Below are 16,491 nucleotides of genomic sequence, written 5' to 3'. Positions count from 1 at the left end.
GACTTTCCAGAAAGCCGTGAGAAAGGCAGGCAAGTCGGACACCAGGGGGTCTCCTCTCTCCCATAGAGGATTTAGCCAGGCCAGGGCCTCCCCGGTGAGATGGGACATGATGAAGGCAATTTTGGCCCAGTCGGAGTTAAACTGGTGGGACAGGAGTTCAAAGTGCAGGGTGCACTGATTTATAAAGCCACGAGCCTGAGCGGAGTCGCCTCCGAAGCGAGGAGGTGCAGAAAGCCGGGGTCCGGGGTAGGATACCATAGTATTGGTGGGCAGCGGAGCTGCCGGATTGCAAGTCATGGCACTGGCGGTGGTTGCTGGTGGAGCAGTCAGAGTGTCCAGGCGAGAATTGACATTCCGCAGGTGACCCAGGATGGACTCCTGTTGGGACCTCTGACGGGACAGTTCATGACACAGGTCCGAGAGTGAGGAAGCTTGGGTGCCACCGGGTTCCATGGCCCGAGCAAACTGTAACGGGTCTGGGAGGCGGAACCTCTGAGCTACTATACAAGGGGGCGGTCCTTGTAAGGGAGCGGGTGGCGACCAGGGAAGACAGGCAGGCAGTCACAGCAGGTGACCGGGACAGTCTCTGAGTGAACGGGCTGGAGGTCACGGCAAGTGACCGGGGCAGTCTCTGGATGAACGGGCAGGAGGTCACGGCAAGTGACCGGGGCAGTCTCTGGATGAACGGGCAGGTACGACCTGTGATGGCAGAGCCTCCAGGTAGGCTAGCAGGCAGATGGTAGATGTGTGCTCCCAGGTGAGCAAGCGAGAGTCTCTGGAATGGCAGGTGGTCACAGCACGTGACGGCGGAGCCTCCAGGTAGGCTAGCAGGCAGGTAACAGGTGTGCGCTCCCAGGTGAGCGGGCAGGAGTCTCTGGAATGGCAGGTGGTCACAGCACGTGACGGCGGAGCCTCCAGGTAGGCTAGCAGGCAGGTAGCAGATGTGCGCTCCCAGGTGAGCGGGCAAGCTGGTCCTTAGACAGACTGACAGGAGTCGGTAGGCAGACCGTCGGACCTCAGGCTAGCAGGCAGGTAAGAGGAATATCAGGCAGGAATCAGACAGCAAACTGGCAGGAATCTGGCAGGTAACTGGCAACGGGACCTGAGGGCTGAAGCAGAGTAGTGAACAGTGCAACAACATTGCTCGGGCACCTCCATTTTGGAGGAGGTGCCTTATATATGGTGAAGTCCTCCGGCTATTGGCCGGGGACTCCTTAGGACGGCGCGCGCGGCCCCTTTAAGAGGGAGGGAGCGCGCGCACCCTAAGCACAGTGGCCGGGAAGGAGCGCGCGCTGCCAGCAGAGCGGGAGGAGGACGCCGGGCTCGGAGCAGAGGGGTGAGGGGAACAGCGTCCCTGCCTAGCAGAGGGCAGGGACGCCAGCGCTACAATATGTATAGGTGGTTGGGGACTTATATACAGATTGTTAGCTGCTGTAAAAGTGGCATTTAGTTTCCATTGGTGATAGGGTCCCTTTAAGGTTCAGCAAACCACCTTAGAGTTTGTTGAAGCAATTTTGATGCATTTTTATTGTGTATTTTTTTAATGCAAAAAAAAAAACATGTTCCAATAAAAACAAAATTAATGAAATTTCCAAGCTCTCATTCACATGGTGCATTTCTGTTTTTTTGACACGAGGTGCCTTTTTTAATTCTTTCAGCGTTTTTACTGCAGATTTACCATTGAGACCAGAATCAATTAGCAGGAAAAAAAATGCAGTAAAAGCACATAAAAATGCATTCAAAATGCATGCACTTTATACTGGGGATTTCTGGCCATAGTCTATTTTTTCATGCAGAAAAAAAACAGAAATCTACATATGAACATATCCTTATTCTAATTTCAGCTTAAAGAGGACCTGTCACTTGCTCAAAAAACTGAAGGTAAATAGCTTGCAAAAATCTTTGAGATCCCCTGATACTGCTGCTGTTTTATCCTTCTATGCTGCATCACTCCATAGCAGAGATATTCACTAGTGATGGGCAAGAGTGCTGAGTCTCTGTAATAAGCTCATTTAATTCTGAATCAGTTGAGCCCAGCTGCACTGAAGCCAGAATTCCCCTGTTGGGAGAGCAGGGACTCCTGTGTCAGCCGGACTCTTTGTGAGTTGAAGATCTCTGGGGGCATGATCTCTCTCTCTGCCCTAAGAACTTGAAGCTCATTTGAATGATCTGAGCCAAGCGCCGCACCAAAGCTAAGTATATATACATCTATGACTATCCATATCCATATGTATCTCTATCTATCTCCATATCTATCTCTATCTATCTATCTCCATAACTCTATCTCTATCTCTGTTGGATATATGGATATGGATGTATGTATGTATGGAGATGGATGGATATGGATGAATGGATATGGATGGATGGATATAGATGGATGAATGGATAAGGATGGATGGATGGATATGGATGGATGGATATGGATGGATGGATGGGTGGATATGGATGGATGGATATGGATGGATGGATATGGATGGATGGATGGATATGGATGGAGATGGATGGATATGGATGGATTTGGATGGATATGGATGGATATAGATGGATGGATGATATGGATGGATGGATATAGATAGATGGATGGATATGGATGGATGGATATGGATGGACGGATATGGCTGGGGATGGATGGATATGGATGGATGGGGATGGATGGATGGATATACCTGGCTTCAGTGCAGCGCTCGGCTCATGATGCTAGTGAACTTCTTACAGGGAGAGAGAGACCATGCCCCCAGAGCTCTTCAACTCACAAAGAGTCCGGCTGACAGAGGAGTCCCTACTCTCCCAGCAGGGGAATTCCTGGCTTCAGTATCAAATGAGCTCCTTCTTTACTAATAGAGATCTCTCCCTCTCGCTCATGGTCGGCCTACCTGGCCGTGGAGTGCAGGTCTCCCAGAAAAATGCTCGAGTCCTTCATTGACTTACATTATGCTCGGTACTCGAGTCGAGCCGGTCCGAGTGTCCGACCTGTTCGATTTGAGTACCAAGCACTTGAGCTGTTTACTGCTCGCTCATCACTAATATTCACATTTGTTTCTTCAATCTGAAATCTCTGATCCACAGTTCAACTGGGTGTTTTTTCATTCTTCTCTGGGAGCAGGTGCTTTCACTCCTCTCTCTCAGATACGGTCAATCATGTCAGCATCTGATCTAGCAGTTTATGAGGGCGCAGTCAGACAAACGTATAACATGGACAACAATTTCATCGCAGCGCATGGACTGGCCGGCAGCTCTCCTGACCCAAGAGTGACAACTGTATAGAAAAACATGCTGACACACTTGGGTTAGGAGAGTCGCTAGCCAGTCCGAGCATTGTGATCATCGTCCGTGTTATACGACCATCTGACTGCGCCCTCATTCTCAGAGGCTGCCAAGATATTATTGGCAGCATCTGGGAGGCAGGGGTAGAAGTAGATGCCCCCAGAGAAGACTGAAGAAACCTCTAGTTGAACTACAAGCAGAGGTTTCACATACTGCACTCCATAAAAAATAAAAGTGAATATCTCAGCAATGCAGTGACGCAGAGAAAAAGGAAAAAGAGGCAGAATCAGGAACGCTCAGAGATTTTTACAAGATATTTAAGCACATCATAAGAAAAAATCTCCCCCACAGAGTATTGCTTTTTGTAAATGCTAGTGATGAGCGAATCTGCCGAAATTAATGACAGCTTTCTTGAATTTGATTTACATCAGCATTATTTGATATCAAAGTTATTTGATTTAACATGAAATATGCCTTATTTTGCTCAGGAGTCTCTCTAGACTCCAAATAAGCATTGGGTATAAAAAAGTTTTTAAAAATTTTCCTCTTGTGACTAACCTGTCCTGCTGCGGTGAGTGAGTATACAATTTTGTAACCACCTTTCTAGCCCTCTACAAATAAGTAAAATTGCAGTTGGATGGCTGCTATTTTGCAGTAAATGAATCACAAAAAGTTTGAGTTCAGGTGAATTTTTTAAAATATTTAGAATTCGCCTCAATCAGATTCGCTTATCTCTAGTAAATACCTAAAATGGCAAAACAAAGGATTCAAACCAAAATATTTGTTGAGAATGTATTTCCCAATTGATCAATTTCAAGCATCTTGCACTTTTGACTAATAAAAAGCACCCAACAAAGAATTCAGAAAAATGACATTTTATTATATTTTACAGATGCAAAAATGAGCTTTCATAATAAGCCAAACCGGAAACTTCAGTACCATTACACGTAAGGCTCTTTTCTGCAGACTATAATTCCTTGTATGTCTGAACAGACACTTTAAGAAAAAACACTAATGAAGTTTATTTGAACTCTGTTCATGTCATTGCAGAATCGCAGTGTGAACAGAGCCTAAAGAGGACCAAATGACTGGTCAAATATAGCTACTGAAATGGAGGTAATTTTACTACAGTAAAGCTACAGTGAAGCTACATTGCTTCTAAAGGGTTTCTCCCACAGTAATATAATAATATATTCTAAATTAAACAAAACGTAACAATTTTACCATTGGCATCATGTAGATATCACTGATACATATTTCTTATGTTGACCCCTGGTGTTCTTTTGACTTACTCTCAGAACATTCACCTAATATGAACAGCGCCGTTGAGAAGAAGCTGCTTCTAGTACTCCAAATTCTTACTCACTAGCTTTTTACAATATCAAGAATCTTTTCACTGCCTGTGTTCAAGAGGACATGGTCAGTGGGCTGAGCTACAGGACATGTGTAACCACTAACCCTGGATATATAAAAGGGAATCTGTCACCAGGATTTTGCTACCTCATATGGGAGCAGCATAATGTAGGAAGAGACCCTGATTCCCACAATGTGTCACTTAGTTTACTGGGTGCAGCAGTTGTAACACAATCAGAGTTTCTAGATGTAGTATGTAGCAGAGCTCAGAAAGCTAACCCCACCCACACCACAGCTTTCTATGTACATTATGTATAGACAGTAAGCTGTTTATCACAAGAGAGTTGTTCTAGCAGCACTGTGAACTGTAGTTAGGGCAGTAATAATGTCCTGGTGATAAAACCATTATTGTGTGGAAATAACTGCGCACAGTCTAATAAGTGACACATCACTGAATTCAGAATTTTACCCCCACATCATACTGTCGTCTGATTATATAGAAAAAACCTGCTGACAGATTCCCTTAAATAGAGGAAATTAAAATAACACCAGGAGGAGCCATAAGAAACATTTGACAGCAATATTGTGACACAAGAATATTTTTTTATAATTTTTATTGAATAATTATTGTGTGTTGCATGCTCTAACAGAAAAATCAGTAAATATATAAAAATATATATGAAAAATAAGATATATGAAAAATTAAATAAATCCGTTTTGTACTAACTGTGTAAGAAAGTCTTAGGGCTCCGATGCAAAATTTGTAACAGGCCCCCAACTGTGATGCATCAGTTTTAGCGATAGCTCCCTACTTTTGGACTTAGGGACTTTTTAGCCCTTTTCAGGCCCAGATGTGACCTCTAAAACTGCACACCCTACAGTTACTGCTATGATTATAAGTGCATAATCACCGATATAACAGTCTACGAAATATTCATTTAGTAAAAAATAATAACTCAGTTAAATGCAAAATAATAAGTACTGACGACGTAAAAGTTCTATACATTGGAAGTAGACAATTATCCAATACCTATCAATATAATATTAAACTAATTAAATATCGGTTCATGTTTAGATCAGGTATTTCATCAAATCTACAAAACTAATGAAAACTATTTACTTTACAAAATGAAACACTTTGTGAACTAAATTTATTCAGTGAAGTCAAAAACAATGTAAATTTTCCATATCGAAAATAAAAATATGCAGAAAATTCTTTACAATGTGTATGTACACTCCCTGCACTCATGCATTGTGCTTAAAACATCAGCGTTCTGTTTTTTCCTGAATGTAAAGATAAAGTGAACACTAAAGCAAAAAATATATAATTAAGACTTTATGAAATAATAAAATACAGTTTGACCATGTCCATCATTTTACACAATTACACTGAAAATAATTTAAAAACCTCAAGCAAAACCTTAAAAGGAGCCCGTTATGTCCAAAATGCATTTTAAATGGGCAATACAGTGTTGTAGGAGACTTAACCCCTATAACAACCATATCAGCACTGTACCTGTTACTGGTTGAGTACCTGAGAAAATAACTTTTAATTCACATACTTCCGGGTATATTAGCTCAGCAAACAGCATCTGTAGAAAGGAGACAGCAAGTAAAATGCACGCAGCCACTGTGTGCAAACGAGGCAGCGAACATGCCGGCAGCATTCAGACAGTGCTCACTCTGGGATGCAAACACTGTCAATCAGAAGCAGGGGAAGGCCCCCAATATGCAAATAAGGAGGCATAACAGTGCACCCAACTCTTGGCCACACCATAGGTGCACCAAAGCATTCTCATTTGCAAAAGAATTAAACATTATTTTCTCAGTCTCTATATCAGTAACAGTTACAGTGCTAGTATGGTTGTTATAGGGGGCTAAGTCACCTGTAACACTGCACAGCCCATTTAAAATGCATTTCGGAGGTGATGGACTCCTTTTAATAGTGGTTAAAATATTTGTACATGTACAAAGTTTCTATTTTGTGTATTCATGTTTATGTGAAAAAGTCTGTAATTAAAAAAATAAGATGTCACATATCTCCTTCTAATATCTCCAACTTGTTTCATAATTTCACTGGAAGACTGAACCAGAGAACTGCAGCTACATCCCCCACCTCTCCCATTCTCTATGTTTTTCAATAATTGTAGTTGGATTTTTTGGAAGATTGAAAAAGTTACTGAGCGTTTACGGATAGCCTCAAGTCATGGAGAGAGCAAGTAATGGCTGGAAGGTAAGGAAGGTAACACATGTTTAAAATACCCTAAAAAATAAAAATGTAAAAAAGTCAACAAACTGATATTGTGTTGGGAAAAGTATAAATATCTTCATATCGCATCCCCACTGTCCCAAAAAAAATCCGTCTGCCAATCATTGTATAGTGAACACAATGGGCGAGGTAGTCTCTTTCAGCTTGCACTTACAGAGGCTGCATTATTTCCAATATTTGGGAAAATGGTGGATGCGTTCAGCACTGGGGCTGACATTGAGAGTAGCCCTGAAAACAGTCATATGAATTAATCATGTCTTATCATATGGATGAGGATCACTGCATCTATTGCTTACCCAGTGCATAGGTGGGTAATTAGGGCTGACGTATGGCACAATGTGGATGTGATATGAGGTTATTCATATTTCTCCCAGCACTACCACAGTTTATTGCCTTTTTATGTTTTTTTGCCTATAAGTTGACCAACTCTTTTAAATTGCAATCAAAATTATGAGAAAATCAAAAAGAGTTCTTCTATATGCGTTTTATGAAATAATCCATTACCCATCCTCCTTCCTACCACCCTGGCTGCATAAGAAGCCTTCCTATTATTGTCTTTCTGTAATAGGAGATCTAGAATATGAAAGACGTTTTCCACCGAAAGAAGTTTATCACCTATCCATTCAATAGGTTTTAAAAATCTGATCACTGAGAGTCCCATTTACTAGATTGGAGGTCCTAATTTCTGTTTTCCGGCCTTATAGCAATTGGGATTGAATGGAGTTGCATAAATGCACATGTTGCTAAATTGTTAATTTAGGGATTTCTCATAGTCAAACAGTATAGAATGATCAAACAGTACAGAAGAATCAAAGATGTAAGACTCATTATCTTACAATGTGCAATGAGTCTAACAGTGTAAAAAAACACTGGCCACTGCCTTAAAACTAATATATTTTCTTACGCATATGAAAATAGATATGTGCACAGTATAAAAACTGCAAGTCATTATATTAAATTATTTATATGTACACCATTAGGTCAGCACCATTAGATTCAGTGCAAGCTTAGATGAAACTTTGGCGGTGTATTTTCTCAAGCAGTTGCTGACCTTGCAGCTTATGGCTCCAGTGTTTTGTAACAAAAAGAGGCATTGAAGATCCATTTTCCTTCATGTAACTTTTTGCTTCTCCCTCATAGGGTATACCACTAAAACTGTGCTTTTTATACCCTTTGTATAAAATATTTTGTAACATAAACATTTAACAATATAACAGTATAACATAATGATATGATCAGTTCTAGGAAATAAAAAAAAAAAAAATGTTGGATATGGCGAAAGCAGTCTTTAGGACTGATTGTGCAATCACATATAGTGTATCTGTCCATTATAGTGACTTTTCCAATTTTGTGTGGCTCGAGTAAACAAAAATATAAATTGTAACAGAGCATAGTATACCTAAAAGGTTGCTAAATACAACACATTGAACTTTACTGTTGTATAATTCACATTTCTTTCAATATATGTTCTGTATAGTTACAAAAAATATATACATATACCATATCTGTGCTAACAGAATCTTAACCTGACCCTTTTATCATGTAAGAGTTGATGTAATGTTTGGTACTTCCTATAATGAAATGAATGTTCTCCTTAACAAAGTCTAACATCATATTTGACTCTTGCAAAGTAATGAATTCTGTGATACACACCATTTCTTGAAAATAAATAATTAGCAAGTACCAGGACCAAATAATGGTCCATTGCATCACCCAGCCATGCAAGGACAGCTTTCATAAGTGTTCTTCTACATCTTCAATGTGCCACGTTCAAGAGGCAGAACTGGTAACGTCAATATATATTTAAGAAACCATTTATCTTCCATTTAATCTTGCTCGTCCATGAGCAGTCGGATAATAACAATCCACTGGGTTACACCTTCCACTTATGCCGGGAGTTCCAACAGGTCCTTGAGTTCCTTGAGGACCTGGGTCACCTAAGAAAAAAATCTTAATGTAAGGCACTACCTGTTAAGCATAAATTCATGTAATAAGATATTTTAAACATAAGACGTTGTTCACATTCACGTCAGAGGCTACATTACTATTATTTTTCTTGACAAAATGATGGACACTGCTGTGGAAACCAGTGGACCTGGTTATGGGTGTTATGGATCTGTCACTGTGATGTAGTTTTAGCTTTCAAACCAAACCAAATGCAGATGTGAACCTAATAACTAAAGAAATTAACATAATAATATTGAAGAGGAAATTATTTGGTTAACATTATGCACATATGACTATTGTTTGAACATATAACAAACATATTATACATTTTTTAGATTTAATGTGACCTTGTTATCAGTCAATTTATTTGTTTCTGTGTGAGTGTAATTATAAATGCCCAGTGTAAGAGTACCAAACTGTTACGTATGTCAGAGGCCAAAGACTCAAAATGGCTGCCTTGGACAGACTTGGCACAAACCACTCCATCTAGTAGATTACAGAAGTACCCTGGGCTTCACCCCTTAACCACTGTAAAGGGATTTGGTCTTACTATGGGGTCCACTGGATTACTGGGTCATCATGCAGGTCAATACCAAAAATCACTTCAGGAAAAAAAACAGGAGGCAAACAGATGGTTAAAATACAAGCTGAGGTTATACAACAGGATATACAAAATATCAGGGAGATTAGGTCTTGCTGATCTAAATAACTGGCAGCTAGAAACTGTCTGCTAAAGTTTATATAGAAGCTCACCGGCATATATATGGCTCACCGGCAGGGAGAAACTACTTACCAGCTCACTGCAGCAAAACACAGGTGGACAGGAAAGTAACAACTAGTCTCAGCAATCTAAAAGCTAAACTCTCACATGCTGCAGGCATCCAGCAGTAACTGGGGTATTAGTGCGGTGCAGAGTAGTGACCGAGGCAGTTGTTGCTGCAGTATGTTCAGACACAGATGTGACACAAACAATCCATAATCAAAATCAACTGTTCATACCTATCAGAATCTTACAGCTGGTTATAGCCCCAGTCCCCTGAGGAAGCCTGCAAAAGCGAAACTTGTTGGGGTAGCTATATATGTCTTTTAGCTGCTGCATGATTCTGATAGGTAGCAACAATATAGACATTGAAATATTAATGAATGAACACAGACTGCAGCTGTGATATCTAGGTGTGGATGTATAGTAAGACTTGTTGCTCTGGAAACTGACACTATTCTCAAGGTCTGAAATAATAACACACTGGATCTTTGCAGCAATAATTTTACCCTTTAATTTTCTGATTACTTTTTAATTGTAGATAAATTAAAGTCATGTTTTAACATCCCTTACTGTAGGATCTTATTTGCCTCTCGGAGTAATTTGATGCTCTAAGGATTTTCATCCCTACGAGGATGCATGCACATTTTTGTTGCGGCATTGAATAAAGACACCAGAGATGTGGCATGCAACAGTGGAAGCATGAGGTGCAGAGGGAGAGTCAGCGAGCAGTCAGTAGCATTGGCGGTCATACAGATGAGTGGTGAGTATTCGTTTTTTATATTAACCTTTTGCTGACCCACTATGGGTCAGCAAAATGCTGATCACAAGTTTACTGAATTTGTTCAGAGCAAATTACAAAAAATTCTGTGTTCTGGGGGATATGATTTTTGTAAATTTTGAGTAAAATTCAATTCTATCTCCAAATACATCTCTGCACAGAACTAGACTGAAATAATAGCCATTGCAGTTATGATACTTTTTTTTTTAAAGCTTCTACTATATTGAACCTATTATACAAAAGCGGCCAAAAACATGCAAAAACAACACAGACAAACCGAACACAAAAAAATTGCGTCAGGGACTGTGTAAAAAAAACGCCCACTCATATAATTATATGAAGCAAGAGAAACAGAGATCAACTGGCATGGAAAAAAACATTTTATTAATAGTATCTTCATGACATATGGTGTCAAGATAAAAATTGAAGGCGTTCACTTCCATCACCCCCACTTACAGGGTCCTTTTCAGTTGGTGCCTGACTTTTGTTAAGCTTGTGATTTCCTTTATTGCGGACTCCCCTCACATTAGGCCTCATTATTACTTTTTGGCGAGGTGATTGTGCAATATATTGTTGTCCTGTATGATCCTCACAGCTGTTATTGTTTATTGTTACTCCGTAATACTCATCAATTAATGGCAGACCCTCCCCCTTTTCCCTGTATGCTGCTGGCAGTCTGCACTTTGTTGTCTTTTGTATCTTCAGTTTTTATCTTGACACTGTATGTCATGAAGATACTATTAATAGTGTTGAGCATTCCGATACTGAAATATCGGGTATCGGCCGATATTCGCGGTATCGGAATTCCGATACTTAATTCCGATACTTTTGCAATATCGTATACCGGAATCGGAAGTTCCCATAATGCAATGAGCCATTTTCATTTTATTCAGCCAATGAGGATCCTAAGAAGTGTGGGCACATCCTGTTGGGCATGTAGGCATCTTAACTAATGGCATGGCTGTGATTGGCTGCTGAAATGATGTCATGATGCACTATAAAAGCCGCCGCCGCCATTTTGAGCTCACTCTGCTGTGAATTCAGTTAGGGATAGGACGCTGTTGTTCTGAGGGACAGTTTTAGCTACCTATTTGGTCTATTCTGCTTTACCCAAGCTACTTTATAAATCGCTGTGCCTTGCAGTGCTAGTGCACAGTTCTCTGTGCTGTTCACCGCTGTCTGCAAGGTCTGTGTGTGTGAGTGCAGCTCACCCTGTAGTGTGTACTTCAGCCACGTCTGGTTGTAGTGCACTCAGTGTGTGTCACTGCCTCATACATTGTCCTTTTTTGCCAATTCATAATTTTTCCTGATATCTCCTATTAGTGTGGTGGTTCCATCCGTATTCAGCTAAATTGGTTCCAAACACACTATATAGGAGTAGATAGAGAATTTTTTTTGGTCTTGCAGCGCTAGTGCACAGTGCTCTGCATCTGCACTGTTCACTGCTGCCTGCAAGGTCTGTGTGTGTGAGTGCAGCTCACCCTGTAGTGTGTGCTTCAGCCACGTCTGGTTGTAGTGCACTCAGTGTGTGTCACTGCCTCATACATTGTCCTTTTTTGCCAATTCATAATTTTTCCTGATTTCTCCTATTAGTGTGGTGGTTCCATCCGTATTCAGCTAAATTGGTTCCAAACACACTATATAGGAGTAGTTAGAGGAGCCTTTCTGCAGCATTGTGCCCTGCAGCCCCAGCCAGATTAGTATTAGCCTATTTTTTGTAGCCTCATCTATTGCATTGTAGGTTACCTTCCTACATTGTAATAGCTACTAAAAGTTTGTGATACTATCGGTATTACATCATTAGGCACATCCAGTGTCTTTTTGTGACAAAAAAAACCTAAATAAAGTTCACCAAACACTCCACTTTACAGTTGTGTAGGCCACATTAGCTCATATTAAAGTCTAGTCCACACTTTATAAAATTAGTGTTTCTTATACCTGTTAGCAGCTGTTCAGGAATAAGCACACTAAGCCCTTAGTACTTTTCTGCCTATCTTTATCAGTCTACCAAGATGAAGAAGGCAGGGAGTAAGGCATGTGGTCGTGGGCATGGAGTTTCTGCAGGGAGAGGACGTGAGGATTCTGTGCCTGCAGGGAGAGGACGTGGGGATTCGGTGCCTGCTGCGGGCACCAGTGACTCAGCATCCCCCAGTTATACCAGGGAACAGTCCTTTATGCGCAGCTTTGTAGGAGCTAGCCGTACCCCACTACTGCGGGAGGACCAAATTGAAGCCGTTGTCGGATGGATGGCAGCTAACGCATCGACTTCAATTAGTTCCAGATCCTCTCAGGTCCTGAGCACTGAAGAGCACCCATCTGTCTCTTCACCACCTGCCAAATTGCCCAGGCAGTCAGAGAGCCCTGGACAGGAGCCATCTCTACTTCTGTTCTCTGAATCTCTTGGCTTGGAAAGAGGGGGCCAGCCAAGCAGAATTCGAGAATTTGAAGAAGAGGTAGTATGCAGTGATGCACAACCGTTTTGTCTCTCTGAATCTGAAGAGGCGGGTGGGCCAGTGCCTATGGTCAGCAGCACACCTCAGTACGCATCTGATGATGAGACTCAGGTGCCACTTTCTGGTGCGTACTGTGTTGTCGAGACTACCCAGGAGAAGCAGTTGTTTGAAGAGGGTGGTGTAGATGGTGAGGTCCTTGACCCATCATGGTGTGAGGGACAGGAAGGTGGTGGGAGCAGCTCTGAGGAAGAGATTCCTCGAACAGCCCAAAAAGGAGGGAGAGGGAGGGGGCAGACTTGGTTGCCTGTAGCCTCCACTTCGGCACCCATTAGAAGCATGGCTCTTCCAAAATCCAAAGCGGGCGCTCCCAAGACTTGCAGTGCCTGGTCCTTTTTTGACACAGTTGCAGATGACATTAGCTTTGTCAAATGCAAGCTGTGTAATCAGAAGGTGAAAAGAGGGAAAAGTGTCAGCAACCTCAATACCACAAATATGTGGAAACATGTGCGGACCAAGCACGTGGTGGAGTTACAAAAACACACTGAAGACCTAGGCCAACCTACAGCGCCACCTACCACCTCTTCAGCTCGTGTTGTAGCCTCTTCCTCCAGCTCACACACAGCTGGTTCGGCTTCCTCACAGGATCGCCATGGAAGAATCTCTGGCACTGTTGTACAGAGACACAGTGTAATTCCACCCACAGCACCACTTTCCCAGTCATCCTCACACTCCCAGGCCAGTCTACAGCCATTGTTAGCACAGGCATGGGAGAAAAGGCGCCCATACTCGGCAAACCACCCCCGAGCACAGGCTCTGAATGCTGGCATTGCTAAACTACTGGCTCTTGAAATGCTATCATTCAGGCTGGTGGAGACTGACACATTCCGTAACTTTATGGCATTGGCAGTCCCACAATACAACGTGCCCAGCCACTTTTATTTCAGCAGGCAAGCCGTCCCTGCCCTGCAACATCATGTGGAGGGAAAAATTAAACATGCGCTACAAAACGCCATCAGTAGCAAGGTCCACCTGACCACCGATGTGTGGACCAGTAAGCATGGACAGGGACGATACCTTTCCCTCACTGCCCATTGGGTAAATGTTGTGGAGCCGGGTACAGATCTTGAGAGTGGCGCTGTACGTGTTCTGCCAACTCCAAGGATTGCAGGAATCCAGTCTGTACACATTGACTCCTCCTCATACTCCAGTTCCTCTGAATCAGCGCTGTCCACATCGACCCGTGAACGGTTACCTGTTATGATGACCGATATGAGCACAGCCGTGGCCAAACGTCAACAGGCCATATTAAAATTAATTTATTTGGGGAATCAAAGCTACACAGCGCAGGAGCTCTGGAATGCCATCAAGCAGCAGAGCGACGTGTGGTTTGTGCCAGCGAATCTCCAGCCAGGCATGGTAGTGTGTGACAATGGCCGAAATCTGGTGGCAGCTCTGGGCCTAGGCAACCTCACTCACATCCCATGTCTGACACATGTGCTCAACTTGGTCGTGCAGAGTTTTTTGAGGGACTATCCGGATGCACTGCTTCACAAGGTCCGCATAGAGTGCGCTCACTTGCGGCATTCCAGCAACGCAAGATCACGCATTGCAGCTCTGCAGCGCCGATTACATCTTCCGGAACATCGTATCATATGTGACCTACCCACCAGGTGGAATTCAATGTTACATATGTTGGAGAGGTTGTGTCAGCAGCAGGCAGCAGTAATGGAGTACCATCTGCAGCAGGCGCAAACAAGTCGCAGTGCGCGCCGTTCACACTTCACCACCACTGAGTGGGCCTCTATGAAGGACATTTGCCACGTTTTGCGTGCCTTCGATTATTCCACGCGGATGGCGAGTGCAGATGATGCACTAGTCAGCATGACTATCCCCCTTATCTGCCTGCTTGAAAAAACACTGCAAGCACTAAGGGACGAGGTTTTGGAAGAGGTGGAGGATGAGGAGTCACAAATGCCATCTGCTTCTCTACAGTCTGCGCAACGTGGTTCCTCACAAAGGCCTAGGCAGGGGACACTTTGTGAGGAGGATGAGGAGGAGTCAATGGATGAGGAAGACATCTGTCCAGAGGAGGGAGGTACACAATGCTCTAGTAGTCAGTATCTAGAGCGAGGGTGGGGTGATGCAGAGCAGGCAGAGATCACGCCTCAAGCAGGGGACAGCGTTTCTTGGCCAGTTTGCAGTCTGCAGCACATGGTTGATTTCATGCTGCAGTGCCTGAGAAACGACCGCCGCATCGCCCACATTCTCAACACGGCTGATTATTGGGTGTCCACCCTCCTAGATCCTCGCTACCGGGGCAACTTACAAAGCCTCATAACACCGTTGAACCGGGAGCGTAAAATGCGGGAGTACCAAGATGCACTGGTGCATTCCATCATGTTCTCCATTCCAACCGAGAGCAGTGCTGCTAGTGCTTTACAAAGCAGCTCAGTGCGTCGAGGCAGTGGAGGAAGCTCTGCACAAAGAGGGAGCAAAAGCAGCGCCTCAGCACAAGGCAAGACCAGTATGGCCGAAATGTGGCAAAGTTTTGTGTCCCCGCCGCCACAAATGTCTACACCATCACAGACGGCTCCAGTCAGCAGGAGGCAACGTTTCCGTCAGATGGTGACAGACTACATGTCTTGCCCTCTTAGTGCACTCCCAGACGGCTCTTCTCCCTTCAAGTTTTGGGTCTGTAAGCTGGATACATGGCCAGAGCTTAGTCAGTATGCATTGGAGGTGCTAGCTTGCCCTGCTGCTAGTGTATTATCGGAACGCGTCTTTAGTGCCGCAGGTGGTGTACTAACAGACCGTCGCATGCGACTATCCTCCGATAACGTTGACCGGCTTACTTTTCTCAAAATGAACAAGGCCTGGATTAGTGTTGAGCCACCCCCGTAGTGTTCGAGTTCGGTTCGTCGAACACCCGTGTGTTCGCCGAACTGTTCGTCGAACTGTTCGTCGAACACCTTCGAACACCGTTAAAACCAATGGCAGGCAAACAAAAACACATAGAAACACATAGAAAACACCTTCAAAGGTGTCCAAAAGCTGACAAACTGCTCAGAAGACATAACTAACAGATGGAAAAGTGACAAGTACATATAGTCATGCGAAAATAAAAGAGGTGGAGGAGTAAAAGGAGGGGGAGACACAGATATAGGCATGTCATGCCCTTCTAAAATCCAAAAAGTGAGAAGCCGACACGGCCAGTCCGCTCCTACCCGTGCCACCTCCGTGTCGCCGGGTTTGTGCCAGAGCCGTGGTGAACCCTGATGGCCAGCCCCCCTCTCCCAATACTGGTGCCTGTCCGCACGTGGGTCGAGCGAGCCCCCCTGTGGTGGAGGCAGCTCTAAGCTTTTTAATTTAAATTGTCTCTCTAATTTGAATGAATACACTTTAAATCCATTTACAAGGATCTATTGCAGGGCAAGTCTCATGCCAGCAGCCACGTAATTCCAGCTCCAGTAGCGTCCACTAAAGCTGCTGCAGTTAAAAAGCTTTTATAAGGATCGAGCTCGGCTGTCCACCGCAAGGCATCCTACTGCCAGTCCCAGCCCCTATGCCTTGGGGTGCCTCCTGATGCTCTTCACTGAGTATCCCATGGTCCCGAAGCATTTCCTTTGAAAAAATTAAGTGTCTAAACTACAGGTGGTGTAGCTTG

The 16,491-nt window shown here is 43.4% G+C and overlaps 1 protein-coding gene across 1 annotated transcript in view; it reads right to left on the bottom strand.

Annotated features, from left to right (window-relative positions):
- Nucleotides 1-2,460: 2,460 nt before the first annotated feature.
- Nucleotides 2,461-16,491, bottom strand: part of COL19A1 (collagen type XIX alpha 1 chain) — a 1,587,177-nt gene continuing 1,573,146 nt past the window's right edge. Inside the window, exon 52 of the mRNA XM_073675502.1 lies at nt 2,461-8,823. Coding sequence (XP_073531603.1) covers nt 8,702-8,823 — 122 coding nt within the window. The 3' untranslated portion in view covers nt 2,461-8,701. The remainder of the gene's footprint in view (nt 8,824-16,491) is intronic.

This window comes from Phyllobates terribilis, unplaced genomic scaffold (assembly GCF_046119375.1).
Source record: "Phyllobates terribilis strain yellow unplaced genomic scaffold, ASM4611937v1 Scaffold_3__8_contigs__length_932513732, whole genome shotgun sequence".
NCBI classification, from domain to species: domain Eukaryota; kingdom Metazoa; phylum Chordata; class Amphibia; order Anura; family Dendrobatidae; genus Phyllobates; species Phyllobates terribilis.
Note: the sequence above shows the minus strand (reverse complement) of the source record. Positions and strands in the feature narration are given on the sequence as shown.